This window comes from Trichechus manatus, unplaced genomic scaffold, assembly GCF_000243295.1.
Source record: "Trichechus manatus latirostris isolate Lorelei unplaced genomic scaffold, TriManLat1.0 scaffold00152, whole genome shotgun sequence".
Lineage (NCBI taxonomy): Eukaryota > Metazoa > Chordata > Mammalia > Sirenia > Trichechidae > Trichechus > Trichechus manatus.
Window position 1 is genome coordinate 296698 of NW_004444088.1, and position 18620 is coordinate 315317.

Consider the following 18620-nt stretch of genomic DNA (forward strand, 5'->3'; position numbering starts at 1 on the left):
GTGCCTAAATCCAGCCTAAGCCTTCCTCAGTGGAACAAATCTTAGATTCTTTCACGGTAAGCACACTGCAGTTTCTTACAGAGGCATTTAGTCACACTCATTCAGGTGCCTTGAGGGAAAAGACACAGCATCCTTCATTAGTCTGATGTTCTTTAAGTTAAATCTTACTTACGCCTGCAAGGCTTAATTAAGACCAGCTTCACACACCTCCATGAAGCAGCCTTTTTTGAAATTACAGATGTTTTGTGTCCTGTAAAATTCCAAGTGTGCGAAAGTTGATATTTGACCAAAAAGAAAGTTAACCAGGTTGAATTTTACCCCTTTCATAAATTAAAATGATAACAAGTAATTGTATATTAAAAAAATGGGTGTATTCCTTTTATATAGGAAGGTCACAATCAGTAGCAATATGTTCGCTTTGAGACATCATAGTTCTGATGGCTCTGTGTTCACCTTGGTATGTCTTCCCTCTTCTATCCAGTGTTTTCATGGGACCCGATCCTTTGAAGGATGGCTGGGCAGGGTGACTGCAGTGGTCTGTGGCCAAGGAAGAGGATAAACGATACACAGGTCAAATCTATGACCTTGGCTACTTTAGCTTTGTGCTCTAATCAACTTAGTTAAGAAGCTTGAAATAAATTTAGCAGGAATATAACATTTTGCTTTCAATTTTTATTGAATTTCTTACTGCTCCTCTAACAGTTTTATCTTTTTTTTTTTAATTATGAAATCCAGAAAGCAAAATGACTTCTCAGTAAAAATTCTTAATTATACTCAGGAAAAAAATATAGTAACATAGAGTCCTTACAGAGTCTCTGCATTGTTCTAATAGCTCCTTTTCAATTCTCCAGTTCTAGGCTTTTATATCAGAAATTTGTTAGTGCTGAGAATGAAGTTTGTGCTCTAACCATTCAGGTCAATTTAATGTGCAGTATTCATTACTGACACTGATTGTAGAGCCACGTATTTGAGACATTGAAAGCCCTCGAGCAAGCTTTCACTTGCAATAACTTTAAATGCTTTGGAAACGAGGTCACTTTTAGTTACCATTCAAGAATTTCCAGTTGATTCCACTAGTGAGTACCAAGAATAATGGAAGGAAAATTGAAAGAAGAGAATAAGAAAGTGGGCAGTGAAATTACATGACACGACCTCTCGAATTATACAGGCAGCCCCTGGGTTACAAATGTCCGACTTATGGACAACCTGTACTTGCCCTTTAATATTATGTAAATTTGCCTTCACTGTAAAAAGATTGACTCAACCCCTACTGGCAACAAATTCTTCATCACAATCACCTCCACTTGCTATATGTGCAGCTTTTAAGTCATTGAAAAGGCTTCCAGCCTTCTTTCGCACTAACACATTGCCATCGAGTTGATTCTGACTCATAGTGACCCTACAGTAAGGCTAAATAAGAACCAAATGCCCCTGTTCTGACTTACCCACAAATTCTTAAAGATACACTGAGGAACAGATCTCTTTTATAACCTGGGGGCTGCCTGTATCCCCAATTAAAAATATCATAATAAATGAGTGTCAAAATTTATTAGATATGATATGAAGTCTAACTTTCAGAGATTTAGCCAGTGTGTCTTGCACTTGGTTCAAGTTATTCCTTCTAGTCTATGTCTTTCTGATGTGGAGGTCTGAGAAAAATCAATCACTGGGCTACTGCTGAGATTAATAGCTACAAATTTGTGAAGAAACCAACAATTTCTTCCTCTAACTGATGCAAAATTGATTTAGGGAATAATAAAACCTAGCAGCAGAGCCAACCCTAGATAGGGGAGAAAAAAAAAACTGAGAATGTGGAGAGGAAAGTTTTAACTCTGAATGTGTTACCAGCCATGAGCTCCTGAAACACAAAGATACAAGAGTCTGGAAACGTAAAATTAACTAGAAAATCGCACAGTTACTCAATAATCTGGGGAATCAAATCTTTGGGAGAAAGCCATGATACGCATTTCATGTCACTTCCAAAATTGTGCTTTAAATTTTGGATAAACATGGTTAATTCACCCAGGAAATAATATAAGTAATTTTAGACTCTTTCTAATACCTCTCATAATAAAAGGATGTTAGCGCTGTCAGTAGACAAAATAACTCCAAAGGCTAAGAGCAAAAAGGCCTTAGTAGATGAACATCATCCATAGACATTTGTGAATATAAAAAGGTAAAAGATATTTCATCAACAGACTATATCATAATGGTTTTATTTGGGACAAACTCCTGTAATTTCTAGTTGCTGAAACAGCTATATAAGTAAGGGAATCATCTATTATTTTCATTCATCAGCACCTATTGATTGAGGGTTTTCTAGTGCCAGACCACACTGGAGGTATAGAAAGGAACAAAAGGGATCAGGCCTCTGTCTTCTAGGACTATAGCCAAATGACTGAATAACTTACAATTTATATACTGGGTACAAGGAAGTACATAAAAGGATCAACTCTACTAGCCACGAGGAGCTCAGAGACATTTTCTAGTAGGAAGTGATTATCCAAGCTGGGGCCTGAAGGATGAATAGGTATTAGCTAAGGTGAGAGGAGGGATAGTGCTCTAAACAGAAAGCAGGAACATAAGGAACTAATGATGAGAACAGTTCCTCAGAGAACAGAAAGGGACAGTGGTTAAGAGCTCAGCTGCTAACCAAACGGTCGGCAGTTTGAATCCACCGCTGCTCCTTGGAAACACCATGGGGCAGTTCTGTTCTGTCCTATAGGGCCGCCATGAGTCGGAATCAACTTGACAGCAATGGGTATTTTTTTTTTTTTGGTATACTAAACTGGAATATGCAAGGTAAGATGGTAAGGAATGATTCTGCAGAAGTAAGATAACACTGGATTAAGAAATGCCTTGTAAGTCTGTTTTAAAGTCATAAAAATTAGCCACGTAATTTCTTGACATATGTTTTTGAGCCATGATTGAAAATCTGTTGACTACACAATTAAGTAGTTAAGTTTAGATGGATGAACAATGTTAAGGCTTTCAATTACGATTGATCTAGACTGATCTAGAGTACCTGAAAAATCAACCAACAAAATCTTTAGCTGATAACACAAAGTGATGGTGCCTACAGTCAACTGAAATTACCTCTAGACTGACTTATTTTTTGGAAATTTGGCAGTTAAGACTTATTCAAATTAGGACAAGTAATGAACATATATACTGTCATCCAATAAATATAACAAAATATCATCATTCTTACAATAATCTAATTGAGAATCCATACTCTTTTACTTCTTAGATGGAAGATAATAAAATTTTTCAAGACTTAAGAACCAAAAGAATTTTATAAATGTTACTCATGACAAATAAAGATAGGGGAGGTAAAAAAAAACATAATTTTTCTTAGATTATACCATTTTATAATAGTGAAAACTCAGTAATGACTGAAAGCTATACATGAATTCATAAAGAGCAACTTAAACTAAATTTATCAACACATAAATATGTTAACAGTATTTGTTATGAAGCTACATGAAGCTGTACTGTTATTAAATACATAAAAAGCTACGGCAAGGTACAAAAAATGCCAATTAGAAAGTCTCCAAGCACAAAGAATTGATTGACAGGCATATTTCAGTACCAGTGATTGGAACGTTAGTTATAAAAAATAACGGCATATAGTCATCATCACAGCACGTCTTCTGTATTTCCCAGTTTAATGATCCTGGACACAGAACAAAGTTAGAGTGCCGTAACTGATGTGACTGTACACTGAATTACAATATTTAGAACATGTATTTGGAAAAAGAGTACCACAACAGGTATTCCTGACACTCTGCAACGTACTTCTAAATTAACTTGGCAAAATTAACAATGCAGGCAATTTACTGAGTATTGCAGGCCCCAAGCAACTTCATCCTTTAAAATACAGATAAACAAGGCAAGATTTACTTAATCTGGCTTGAAGTATATGCCAAATTACTATGACTGTTAATTTAATTGCTGCCAGTGGTAATTTGGGACAAATGGCATTACTAAAGATCAATAGCTTCCTAAGCAACTGCTTATGTTAGATGGGGTTTCTGTAACACAAAAACAGTTCATGGCTTCTTATTAAATCTGATGGACAACTGTTTTTAGTATGATTGGTTAACTTAACATGATTTCATTTTCTTTAAGAGACTCATCTTCATGGACCAAAGGAAGAATCTCACAAGAAACATGTCTATGATCTTTATGCCAAAAATAACATATTTTAATTATTGCATGAAATATCAAAACTATAATAATCTGAGAATACAGGTAAAGGATAAATTATGACCCTGTGCTATATACATTTAAAAACAAGCTTGAATTGAAAGACATTGCTCAAGTACAGGAGGAAAAAAGGTATAAAACAGACATATCTACATGAATCCAGCAGAGGTGACTCCAAAGGCAAGAGCCCCATTGCCTGTGGAGCTTATTAGGAAGAGGCATACTGGCAATTTGAAGAACAGTGTGTGTTTATTTAAGGAAATGCATCCAGCTGTTCCTCTAAGGCAATTTCAAGTTCACTGTGGGTCAAAAGAATCATACAATAGAAAATATACTGATAACATGTTCCGATGATAAGCAGCAAGGCATGAGACATTACAAAAAAAATATGCTACATACTCTATAAGGGGTATAAGGAAATGGTTGTGGATTTTACTTTTATTTTAAACACAAATGAAGTTCTAGAGAATATAATGTCAACAGGAAACCATTAAGACCTTGAGTCAATATATAACGTAGCCCTATAGATTTAAAGGTGTCTGAAATTCCATAGTCACAATGAAAGAGCAATTCAGTAAACAACGCCAAGAAAATCAATAACCACAAAAATGAAAATTAATCAAAAGATTCTGCCAAACAATTCCGCTGTTCTAGACCAAGAATAGTATTACAAGTGACAATAAATTACTAACATCACTGTCGAGAACTTCTCTTTTCTAAGTTTTGGAAACTATTTTTTTTTTTTTTTTCAGAAAAAAAGAAAGCAAATGAAACAAAAGCATGCATGAGGAAACATGTGGTTTGAATAAATGTATGTAAACCTCTTCATCAGGATATTTTTTTTAAACCATTCAAAGAGTAGGTACATTGATCAAACATTATGTTTTACCCTTTCAAAGTTAATTTTTTAGTTTCCTTAGAGGACATATAAGTTTTTTTTTTCTTTTTTTTTTAACCCTAATCAACATACATACTTTGTGTGTTCAATTTCCTAGATGTTGTTGTTGTTGTGTGCCGTCGAGTCAATTCTGACTCATAATGAACCTATAGCAAGAACAACTACCCCATAGGATTTCCAAGGCTGTAATCTTTACAGAAGCAGATTGCCAAGTCTTTCTCCCATAGAGCCGCTGGGTGGGTTCAAACCGCCAACCTTTCAGTTAGCAGATGAGCACTTAACCACTGTGCCACCAGGTTAAGTCTTTCCTAGATATTAGAAATCTAAAATTATAAAAAAAATTTGAAATTGCAATAAAAATCAACGTGTCATAAATTATTAGCTTATTGCTCTGTAGCACACATTACATTAGTCATACATAACAAAGTGCTTAAAACATTACCTAGCTAATGGTAAGAATTTTTAAAAATGTCAAAACAGTATGATTATTATTTATTTACAGCTATCCCATTTTCCATATGAATGAAAGCAAAGTTCCAACGATAAAATCAAGCAAATTAGAATTAAAATTTTTATAAGAAACATTTTATGTTTGGTGGGAGGTAGACAGCTTCTGCGAGTCCCTGGGTGACCCAAATGGTTAAGCACTCAACTACTAGCCAAAAGGTTGGTGGTTCTAGGAAGACAGGCCTGGCGATTTGCTTCCAAAATGTCACGGCCTTGAAAACCCTATGGAGCAGTTCTGCTCTGCGCACATGGGGCAACCATGAGTCAGAATCGACTTGACAGCAACCAATAACAACACCAGGCAGCTCTTAGGAAAGCTCTGATGATCTTCAGAGCCTAGTTAGCTGTGCCACTTGCAGAAAAGGTGATCTAATTTATCTTATGAAAGAAGGCTGAATACACTTTCCGTATCTTAAAGAGTAACAGTGAATATATTCCCTTCCTTAATTATATTGCTTTAGTACAAGTACACATCATCCTCAACTTAACTACAAATGCTCTTGACTTTTAATGCCAACTCGTGCTGCTGTGAGTAGCCTTTTATCTACACCTCCCTACCTCCCCTCACCCCGCTCTTTTTTTTGGTCCACTCCTGTGATAGCTGGTCTTTAGATCTAACCGTACGAAGCTGATATTTCTGAATTACAAACCTAATAGACAGACTGTCCAAAATGTATAATTATACCAGATCCTGGTTTTTAAGAAAGTTGCTCTGTCTGAGTCTCCAAAGGTGGGTCATGTTAGCTCATAAAAGATTATTTCTTATACTCTCTTACTTTCTATCAATGCTGGTAAGTGGTCATCTTTTCTTATTATCGTGTAAAAGTGCCTGCAAATTCATTACAGAGTGATTACTGCCTTTATCCCCAATCTTTCTTATTTTGCTAAGTGTCTAGTTGTTTCATATATACACAAAGCCACATTATTTTTCACTGTAATGTTTTTGAAGAGAGAAATGCCATTCTGTGTAAGACATTTACTTAAATATCTGAAGGCAGAGTCAGCGCCATGCTTTTGACGCAAGTCTAGGTATAAATGCAGCACAGATCCTTAGGAGAGGCCAGCTAAAAGAGCAGGTGATATATAATAGCCAAGTTGTTTTCTGAAAGTAAAGAAGTCCAGACAAAATGTACAAATCCTTGCCCCTGCAAGAGTGACCTTTGACTGTGTGAAGCATTATTAAATAGAAGAAAACATAGAATAGATCATCACAGTTTATGCCTCAGAGTAAGAGGGAGAATGAGTACTCCTGCAGGCTGGAGCCTGTAACTGCCTGTGATTTAAGGATGTGAGCCGGACCGATATGTATTTCCATTTAAGGTCAATCTGTATCAGGGGTGCTATCAGTTAGCCTTTGTACATCTCTGCTCCCAAACTGGTATCTATGGTCCCACTGAGCATGCTCAGTTAGACCATCCTGATTCTGTCCATGCAGATATGATTCCATGGAGAAATGTACAAATTTAGAACTTGTCGATCTATTCCGGTTGTAGAATTCATATCAGGAATTTAAGGAGAAAAAAGGCTGCAGAAATTTCTGATGTCAGACTAGAACTCCCAACAAGCATCAGTAATAGAGGAACCAAGGGTAGAATTTAATAGGATCCTCCAGACAGCCTTACCAATCAAGCCTCAAATCATTTTTTTAGTGTAAACTTATAAAAATGTTTTCACCTAGATCATAGGGCTCTTTAACTGATCTGTAATGAAAAATGCCAGAAATTGAGAGATGAAATAATTTGGTAATTAATTACATTAATATTTTTACATTACATTCACTTTCACCATTACAAAGAGACCATGGTATCATCAATATAAATATTTGTTTTGACTAATAATCTATTTTTTATCTTTACTACCTAATTTGTAATAGAGTTTTAATAAGGACTTACAATAAAGACTTGTATACGATAGAATGTAGTGATAAAGATGGGAATTTACAGCTAAGGCAACTCATATTCCTATAATTACAGAAGATCAGACTATTACCCATTCACCTGTTGAACAAACACACCAATTCTACTTCAAGTAAGACTGGCAACAGTCTTGTTTCTCCCTATGATGCCTTGAGAAGCCTTACAACAATTTTATAAAACCATGAATTTATTTTTTCTCATAGTATGATTTTGAAGAGAGAGAGTTAATATATCAAGACTACAAGATAAATCAGAAAATACTCCTGTTCAAAATAACATCTTTCTGACCTCTGGATGACTGCAGTTTGATTCTCTTCCAATCCGTGATTGAACATCTTGCCTAATATGAAGTGTGGTTCTAAAAAATCCTTCTTATGATGGCCATTCTAATGAAAATACTGCACCAATCACTTAGAACTATGGACAGGGTTTCTTAAAAGTTAGCAGTTACATCTTACGACCAAACTCAGTTACAAATCAAATGTACTGTTCCATTAATTCTATGTGATCTGTCCCACTCTACCCATCTGAAACCTCTGACGCTTCTTTGATTTCATCTCTTTTCTTTTACTCTACTCACTGGCCTCCTTCTTGGTCCACAAATATCCCAAGTACCCCAGGGCCATGCTATTTCTTCCTGGAATTGTCCTAGAAGAGGCAGAGCTTGCTCCTTCACTTGTTTCAGATGTTTGGTCAAATGTTATCTTAATCACGGTGACTTTTCTTTACCGCCACATAAACCAAAAACCAGTTGCTATTGAGTCAACTCCAACTCGTGGTGACCTCACGTGTGTCAAGAGTAGAACTGTGCCTCACAGGGATTTCAATAGCTGATTGTTTGGAAGTAAATCACCAGGCCTTTCTTCTGAGGTCCCTCTGGGTGAACTCGAACCTCCAACCTTTCGGTTAGCAGCAAAGTGTGTTAACTACACTGCCCAAGGACTTTGATACCCCATAGAAAACAGCAATTCCCCAGGCCCCTTTGCAGAACTCCCTTTGTTCCTTGGCTGTATTTTTCTCTATGGCAATTAGCATTACAAGGAATATTATATATTTACACATTTGTGTGTTGTTTTCTCATTCCCAGTTGAACTTTGTTTTGTCCATCGCTGAAGCCCTAGCACTAGAGAAGTGTCTGGAAAGTAACAGGTGATCAATAAATATTTCTTTGAATGAATGAACTTCAATAGACCGTTGCTGATTATTATGGGCAAAGCATTGAATTATGCACCGAGAATGCTTCACCAAAGCATAAAAGATACCTGACGCGGAACAAACCGGGATAAACGGGTCATTTTCTCTGTCTAAGACAGAATGCAGAAACTGTAAGTAAAACTACAATATATCATCTGAAAAGAGAGAGGAGAAACATTAATTTTGACTTGGGAACTGGACAGGCCTTTATGAAGGATGTAGTGTTTAGGTGAAACCTTGAAAAGAGGAGATTTCTATATGTTAAAATGCAGGCGAAGGCCATCTATCCACAGATGTATGGGCAAAGGCAGGGACATGAGAGAGTATTTGGTAAATTGTGGACAATCCAGTAGCCTGATAAAATCTAGAACATGGGTGGTATCAGGAAGAAAGTATGCAGTGGAGACAATGATGTAAATCTGTGTTATAAGGTCACGATTGTATGTCATTTTCTGGTAAGTGATTCTCAACTTTTGGGACCATGGGGACAGTTTTTCCAAACATGAAACCCTAACATGAGAAGACCCCCATGTGATACAGTTGCTTGTTCGTTTTAATAAAATTTATGGTATCAAAGGCTATTAAAAATTTCGTGCCATCTTTTGAATACATTTGTTTTTATTAAACATATCATTTTAGAACTTAATAGTATTATGTGTATATATGTGTGTATGTGTGTGTGTATATGGATATCTATGTCTACCTCTGTCTAGCTATGTGTCTGTGTATGTATGTATTTGTCTATCTATCTCTACATTTTTTTCTTTATTCCACAGGCAGTGTTCAATATGCATATGAATTCTAGAGCCCTGTCATGGTTTGAATTATGTCCCCCAAAAAATGTGTGTATCAGTTTGGCTGGGCCATGATTCCTGGTACTGTGTGATTTTCCTATATGTTGTAAATCCTGCCTCTAGGATGTTAATGAGGGAGGATGGGTGGCAGTTGTGTTAGTAAGGCAGGACCTGATGTACAAGACTGGATTGTGTCCTGAGGCAATCCCTTGAGATATAAAAGACAGAAGTGATCAGTGACACAGGGGGACCTCATACCATCAAGAAAGCAGTGCCGTGAGCAGAGCGCGTCCTTTGGACAAGGGTCCCTGCGCCGAGAAGCTCCTAGTCCAGGGGAACACCGAAGAGAAGAAGGCCGACAGAGAGAAAAAGCCTTCCCCTGGAGATGACACCCTGAAATTGGACTTTTAGCTTACTTTGACTGTGAGGAAATAAACTTCTCTTCATTAAAACCATCCACTTGTGGTATTTCTGTTACAGCAGCACTAGATGACTAAGACAGGCCGCTTGCAATAAACCCCTCATCACTCATGGGTCTGAGGCACACAAGCCCAGAGCCACCATCTAGGAGATGAGAAACCGCCAAATCTCTTCGAGCAGGAAAATTCCATGCTAAGACCTACGATGTGGAAACACTGAGGTTTAGAGATGGAAGACATTTTAGAAACTGTCTTATTGACCCGACCAGCTGAAGTTACAGAAGAAGAAATTGCAACCTACAGAGACAACTGACATTGGCTAAGATTACAAGTAAAAGACTACAACTGGTCTTCAGGTTCCTGAAGTGATCTCGTACTAAAATTCTGCCACTATGATCACCCAAGCATATTTTTAGCAATCAAAAATGAATATTTGTTCTGATTTAGTAAAACACGATGAAATGCTACATGCTTAAAATTAGGCTTACACTGTTTTCCTTGCTGTGATATATGGGGATTATAGTATTTTCAAAATTCTATATTTAACAGTAGATGGAGTCTACTCTAGTTTTACTCTGTTTGTATCTCAAGAACATCCTAATGTTTTTTTTTATTTCTCTCTATATGCCTTTTTTAAAAGATAAAAATGTTTTCCCAAGGTCACATAGAATTTCATCAAGGGAAATTACAGGTATTTACTACGACCTTTTTGAAAATTTAAATGTAAACTTCACATTTTAAAACATAGCCTTATGATATATGTATGAAAAGCTTCATACTTAAATACACTCTGAAGTAAAAAAGTTTTTTATTCTTGTGATGATTTCCACATCAATGTGATTTGTAAAAATAGGTCTATATGTATTAGAATTCCTTAATGTGGTATCTGTTTGACTCTGGCAGAATCAACATCTGACACATGCAAACAATTTTTAATGTCACTCAAAATATTCTGTATCTAATTTACAGTCATCTGCAGCTATTCACAGGTAGGATGAACACCGAAATTGTCCCATTTTCCATAGCAGTTTTTCCATTGGAAGCAGAGAGAAGGAGGCTCTGCCCTCTCCCTTCCCCCCCTTTACAGGGAATTATCAATAACAATCTAGACATGAGTTAAGAATGGATTTCAACGTCCCACGTGAATTTTCAAAGTCTGAGTGCAATTTATACGTTCAAATTCCTCTTACGAGCATTTCTGCTCTTCCTCTCTCTGCCTTCAAGCCCCTGACATAGCCACATGCACCCTGTTCCTCCTGGTCAGATCCTAGAGAGGAAAGTTACATTATTTTACTAAAGGACAGTGTGCTAAATTTTTAAAGAATAAGGAAATTGGAAAGTCGATTTATATTCTATTTTAATATTAAAGAAAATAATAACACATTCCTTCTATACCATGGTGAAATTTCAAGTCTGCAGTTATTGCGTTAATTGGATTATAATCACCTCTAGGTAGTTTATGTCTTTTACATGATCAAAAACACACACACAAAAGATAAGATTGAAAATGGAAATGCACTAGATTTTGAAGATGGGATTATTCAGATATTTTTGTATTGCTGTTGGATAGCAAACAATTGCATTATATTCCACTTTTGCAAATATTATTAGTGTCAGACAGAAATTCATTTAAAGAATCCATTTGCTTTTATTGCTAAGCTTTCCATATACTTTAATTTTATTCTGTCCGTGCTCTCTGATGTTTTACATTATGTGATTAGGATATAGAAACAGTTAATGTAACATCATACAGCTAACTGATCCAATCAAACATAAGTAACACATTAGATTTTTTTTTTCACTAAACCATTCCATCACACCCTGCTGTGTTCATGCTTGTACAATTATACATCTTCTGACTTGTCTCATGTAATTCACAATTTCCTCCTACTGCTTAATCGCAGACTTCAGCAAGCACATCTTAGATGGAAAGACTCAGTCCGATTTTTCTGTGAGTCTTTTATTTGCACATGTACATTACGGTGATGATTACCCACATGGAAAAAAAATGAGGGGGTGCATAAAAGATATAGGAGTAAAGGTGCAAGATGGTTTTCAAGTAAATGGATAATTTAGATTCATTCTTATAGGAGGAAATCACAAGGAAATTAATCAGTCATATATTAGTAGATTTTGTGCCAATCATTTTTATAAGAAAAAAGTAACAGTTATCATATGTGTTTCTCAATCACAAGAGTGAAACGGCATCAAAAGGCAATCAGCCTTTAGAATCAAACTGGCAATCCTGGCTCTCAGAGATTTCTGTGTTGTATAAAACTTCTTTGACCAAAAGAAATGTCAGTGTTCAGGTCTTAGGTGAAAATGGACCACCAAATAAATGATCACGTTAAAAAATATTAAATTTTTATCATATCTTAGTATTTGGATAGAGTAGTAATTGCTGATAGTCCTTCTGTTTTAAAAGATATTTAATAACATATAAAGACATCATAAAGAACAGAACAAGTTGTAGTTACCTGTCTAAGATTGTAAAGAGAGTCAGTGACAGGTAATTCTGGGCTAAATATAGTAATATTTACTTTAGACAACAGAAAAGACAAAGTAATAGAGTTGGACTTTCTAGAAAGAGATGTGATTGAAAAGCTTTTCATGAGGGGCATGTCACTTTACCATAAAACACAGTTTTATTAAAAGACTGATTTTTAGGTAAATCCTGATGGCTTTCAGTTCTATAATTATCTCTGTTCTGGACTTTAGGCCAGGGTAATTGTGCTGCTTCTTTTCAGTCAGAATCAGCTCCTTTAGGGTAGACTGCAGATGACTCCTTTAACCCTCTGAAATGGTGCCCGTGGTGAATTATGTTACAAATATGCTCTGGACCAAGAAGTTAGGCAATGAATATACTGAGAAATATTCAGTTTGTCATTCACAATCAACTCTCTCTCCTCCTTTCTGAACTGTTACATTTCTCCCAAGAGTTGTAATTGAAATGGAATGAATAAATAGAAGTTTTGGGCTAGCTTCCCAAACCTTTCAATAGACTTCCAGGAAAGAAAATCTATCACTCCTGGAAAAGCAGAAAAGAGAACTATCCAGTGATCATGCCTGAATGAAGGATGCTAGGCTAGACCGAAATTGCATTTGATCCGTTTCTCTGTTGATTTTATAAACCTTTCCAAAGGTTTCCATAGTAACAAGTGAATTATCCCCTCTCCCCACACCATCTCTCAAGCACGTAACAGGAATAAAGATAAAGGTTTAGGTGAAAAAACCTACAGTATCATTTCTATTACCAGGATGTATCTGAAGAAGTCATGATTAGTCTTTTAAGAAATCAAGTATGTTTCTCCCACCACAGTCATATGAAAAAGTTGGGTCAGAATTTACTTACATCTCTGATGTCTGCGTTTGCTCCTGTACATGGTCATTCTGAAAAAATCCGACTTTCTAAGAAGTAATTGCTTTGACCACGGAGACAAAGAGACGGGTTGTGCTCCTGATTTGCAGTAAGACTGTTGCTCACTGACAGAAGGTAACCAGCAATCACACAGTGAAAGCCAGGGTAATACCATTCTCATAAAATTACAGGGGAGATGCTACAGCCTGTAACTATCTAATGCAAATCTTCTAGAGAAAATTGTGTTTCCTTCACCTCCCCAAACCAATCAGTTAAGTTCTCTAACAAAATCTACGCTACCAAAGTGCTGCGCTTGAAGCAATGTTGAATTAAGAAAGGATTCATATATTTCACGAGAACAATAAAATTGAAAATCTAAATATGAAGTATAAAAACCCTTGTATGATATTTACAGAAATTTAAAAACCATCCTCTGGGGTCATGTGTCTTTAGCTGCTCTAGCATATTGAAATTTGTATTTTATTCTGAAACCACGCTGAATTCTTTCCTTCTTGGAGTCCCAAAGCACTTTGCACGCTCAGTAATTAAAGCGATGATCACTTTTAGTTTTGTCTATTTCCCTAAACAGACAGAGCTTCTTAGGCAAAGCAGGAATGCTATGTTTTCATGTTTCTATCCCCAGGGCCTAGCATAGAAGGGACATACAATAGGCTCTCAGTTAAGCCCAGTGAGTACCTACGATGTGCCAGGCACGGCCCCCGCCTGCAGGAAGCCTTCAGTGAAGCTTCCCCGACTCCCTCCCCTGCCGCCTCTTTTCAGTCCTCAGTTCTCTTCGATTTCACTGCGTTTGGGGCATATTCTTATATGAACCTGCTTCACACTGTCACCTCAACTGGACAGGGCGGATGTTTTGTGTTAGTATGTCTTGTATTCTCCGTCTTGAGGGTAATGCCTGGCACAGAGTTGAAACCCAAAAAAACAAAACCTGTTGTGGTCGAGTTGATTGCTAAATCTTGCAGATACTCCTTTGGAATAGATTCAAATGCCTTTTGGATAATAATTAGGCATCTGAAATTCAGTTTTTATTTAAAGTACAAAGGGCCCACACAGCACTGACGAATTTCTATGTAATAAGACTTCCTGGCTATGCCTTGGGTTTCATCTTCCAGTCAAGAAGCAGTAGACATTTTCCACAGTCAAAAAAATCCCTCTTTTTTAGTGTAACTAACAACTCAGGCTACTTGGTAACAGCTAGGGACTCCCTGGGTGTTGCAAACGGTAAACGTGCTCAGCTGCTAACCAAAAGGTTGGAAGTTCGAGACCACCCAGAGGCATCCTGGAAGTAAGACTTCATGATCTACTTCCTAAAAATCAGCCATTGAATACCCTATGGGTCACAGTTCTACACATGGGGTCATCGTGACTTGAAATCAACTCCACAACAACTGGTTACTAATAGCTGAAGACATCCCCCTGAGGACTTTTCTTAATAGGAGGATTATTTCAGTGGCAAGAATATTTTTATACTTAATTACTACACTTCATAATCATAGGTATCAAGAATAACATTTCAACAAGTTTTAAGCAGCACTCCTATGACAATACTTATATCTTACATGGACGCTCGCAAGCTTTTAAGACCCCAGCTGCTACTCACCAAAGTAGGATGCAGAACTTTGTCTTTATGAACTATGCTGTGCCCATTGACATAGATGTCCCCCAGGTCTATTGTCCTTTGCCATTAAGCCTAGGAACTTCATCCCATGGTGCTTGGTTGTCTAAGAAGTTGCCCTGACTGTGGCTCTTGTGTTCTCTACTGTCTATATTAATATGTAAGCAGCACTTACAGTTATGTATGTAGAAATATCTACCACCAAACCTGTATCTGCAAGTTGGTGAGTTTCCTTATACCTTCCCACACCTTTTGCCATACCTATATACCTATGTACCCATTTGTAAATTAGTGTTTGTTGATACCCCTGTTGCAGGATTGTCTATGCTATAGTAATTACCATTGTTGCCCTTTGTTCTTGCTTTCCTCTCAGCGTCCTCCCTTGCCTCGGTTTTGCTGACTTCCCCCATATTGCGTATTGCCTTTCCCTTCACAAGTACTAGCACATGTCTTCCACAGTGGTTAAGAGCTTGGCTGCTAACCAAAAGGTCAGCAGTTCGAACCCATCAGCCACTCCTTGCAAACCCTATGGGGCAGTTCTACTCTGTCCTGTAGGGTTGCTATCAGTCGGAATTGACTCAATGGCAAAGGTTTTTTGTTTTTTTTCCTTCTACTCAAAAGTGGTAGCCATCAAAAAAATGTTTTTCCCCTGTGTTTAAACATTTTCCTGTGTATTTATAATATATAATAGTGGTCTCATACATTATTTGTCCTTTTGTGATTGACTTATCTCACTCAGCATAATGTCCTCTGAATTCATCCCTGTTGTAAGATGTTTTGAGGATTTGTCATTATTCTTTATCATTACATAGTATTCCATTGTGTGCATATACCATAGTTTGTTAATCCATTCATCTGTTGATGGGCACTTAGGTTTTTTCCATCTTTTGCTATTGTGAATAATGCCACAATGAACATGAGTGTGCATATGTCAATTCATGGCATGGCTCTTATTTCTTTAGGGTATATACCTAGGAATGGGATTGTTGGGTCATATGCTGTTTCTATTTCTAGCTTTTTAAGGAAGTGCCATACCATTTTCCATAGTGGTTGTACCATTTTACATTCTCACCAGCAGCGTTTAAGAATTCCAATCTCTCCACAGCCTCTCCAAGATTTGTTATTTTCTATTTTTTTGATTAGTGCCAGTAACTTGGGGTGAGACGGTATCTCACTGTAGTTCTGATTTGCATCTCTCTAATGGCTAATGCTCGTCTGTCAGTTTGTTGTACTGTAGTGGCTTGCATGTTACTGTGATGCTGGAAGCTATGTCACTGGTATTTCCAATACAGGCAGGGTTACCCATGGTGGATAGGTTTCAGTGGAGTTTCCAGACTAAGACAGACTAGGAAGAAGGATCTAGCAGTCTACTTCTGAAAAAATTGGCCAGTGAAAACCTTATGAACAGCAGCGGAACACGGTTTGATATAGTGCCGGAAAGCCCCTCATGTTGGTAGGCACTCAAAATATGAGTGAGGAGGAGCTGCCTCCTCAAAGCAGAGTCAACCTTAATGACGTGGCCAGAGTAAAGCTTTTGGGATCTTCATTTGCTGATGTGGCATGACTCAAAATGAGAAGAAACAGCTGCAAACATCCATTAATATATCTGAATGTGGGAAGAATGAAGTATGAAACTGGAAAAAGGGGAAGTAGGAAAAAAAGAAACAGAACACATAATTCAGCTGGATTCAGAAGAGGACATGTAACCAGGGACAGCACTGCTGATGTCGACTGTGTGATCATAACAAATTATGGATAACATTACAAAGAATGGGAATTTCAGAACGCTTAATTGTGCTCATGAGGAACCTGTACATAGACCAAGAGGCAGTCATTTGAACAGAGCAAGGGGATGCTGCATGGTTTAAAATCAAGAAAGGTGTGCATCAGAGTTGTATCCTTTCATCACACTTATTCAATCTGATACCTAGGAATTAGTGAGCTGAAATGGACTGGTATTGGCCATTTTGAATCAGACAGGCATATGGTCTACTATGCTGGGAATGACAAATTAAAGAGGAATACTGTCACATGCATTGTCAAAAACAACATTTCAAGATCTATGCTGAGGTACAATGCTGTCAGTGATAGGATAATATCCATATGCCTACAAGGAAGATCAGTTAATAAGACTATTATTCAAATTTACTTACAAACCACTAAGGCCAAAGATGAAGAAATTGAAGATTTTTACCAACTTCTGCAGTCTGAAATTGATCAAACAGGCAATCAAGGTACATCAATAATTACTGGTGACTGGAATGTGAAAGTTGGAAACAAAGAAGAAGGATCAGTAGTTAGAAAATATGGCCTTGGTGATAGAAATGATGCCAGAGACTGCATGATAGAATTTTGCAAGACCAAGGACTTATTCACAGCAAATATCTTGTTTCAACAATATAAATGGCGACTATACACGAGGACCTTGGCAGATGGAAATACACAGAAATGAAATCAACTACATCTGTGAAAAGAGATGATAGAGAAACTCAGTATCATCAGTCAGAATAAGGCCAGGGGTTGCTGTGGAACAGACCATCAATTGCTCATATGCAAGTTGAAGCTGAAGAAAATTAGAATAAGTCCATGAGAGCCAAAATATGACCTTGAGTATATCCCATCTGAATTTAAATACCATCTCAAAAATAGATTTGATGCATCGAACACTAATGACCGAAGACCAGATGAGTTGTGAAATGACATCAAATACATCATACATGAAGAAAGCAAAAGACAAGAAACAAAGAAAAGACCAAAATGGATGTCAGAAGAGACTCTGAAACTTACTCTTGAACAGAAGTAGCTAAACTGAATGGAAGAAATGATGAAGTAAAATAGCTGAACAGAATATTTTAAAGGGTGGCTCTCGAAGACAAAGTAAAGTATTATAATGGCATGTGCAAGGACCTGGAGTTAGAAAACCAAAAGGGAAGAACATGCTCAGCATTCCTCAAGCTTAAAAAACTAAAGAAAAAATTCAAGCCTTGAGTTGCAATGCTAAATGATTCTATGGGCTAAATATTGAACAACACAGGAAGCATCAAAGGAAGATGGAAGGAATACACAGAGTTACTGTACCAAAAAGAATGGGTTGACCTTCAACCATTTCAGGAGGCAGCATATGATCAAGAACCGATGGTACTGAAAGAAGAAGTCCAAGCTGCGCTGAAGGCACTGGTGAAAAACAAGGCTCCAGGAATTGACAGAATATCAACTGAGATGTTTCAACAAATGCATGCAGCACTGGAGGTGCTCACTCATCTATGCCAGTAAATTTGGAAGACAGCTACCTGGCCAACCAACCGGGAGACATCCCTATTTGTGCTCATTCCAAAGAAATGTGATCCAACAGAATGTGGAAATTATCAAACAATCTCATTAATAACACTAGCAAGTAAAAATTTGATGAAAATCATTCAAAAGTGGTTTCAGCAGTACATTGAAAGAGAACTGCCAGAAATTCAAGCCAGATTCAGAAGAGGACATGTAACCAGGGATAGCATTGCTGATGTCAGATGGATTTTGGCTGAAGGCAGAGAATACCAGAAAAATGATTACTTGTGATTTATTGACTATGCGAAGGCATTCGACTGTGTGGATCATAACAAATTATGGATAACATTGTGAAGAATGAGAATTCCAGAACACTTAATTGTGCTCATGAGGAACCTGTACATAGACCAAGAGGCAGT

General features: G+C 37.1%; 1 protein-coding gene across 14 annotated transcripts in view; it reads right to left on the reverse strand.

The window, feature by feature from the left end:
• Positions 1-18620, reverse strand: part of RALYL (RALY RNA binding protein like) — an 800360-nt gene that overhangs the window by 201406 nt on the left and 580334 nt on the right. Inside the window, exon 1 of one of the 14 annotated variants that reach the window (XM_012558263.1) lies at positions 13290-13416. The exons of the other annotated variants lie outside the window; for them this stretch is intronic. Within the exon in view, the coding sequence (XP_012413717.1) occupies positions 13290-13326 (37 nt within the window). The 5' untranslated portion in view covers positions 13327-13416. Of the gene's footprint in view, positions 1-13289; positions 13417-18620 lie in introns of those variants that run through there. 14 annotated transcript variants of the gene reach the window in all.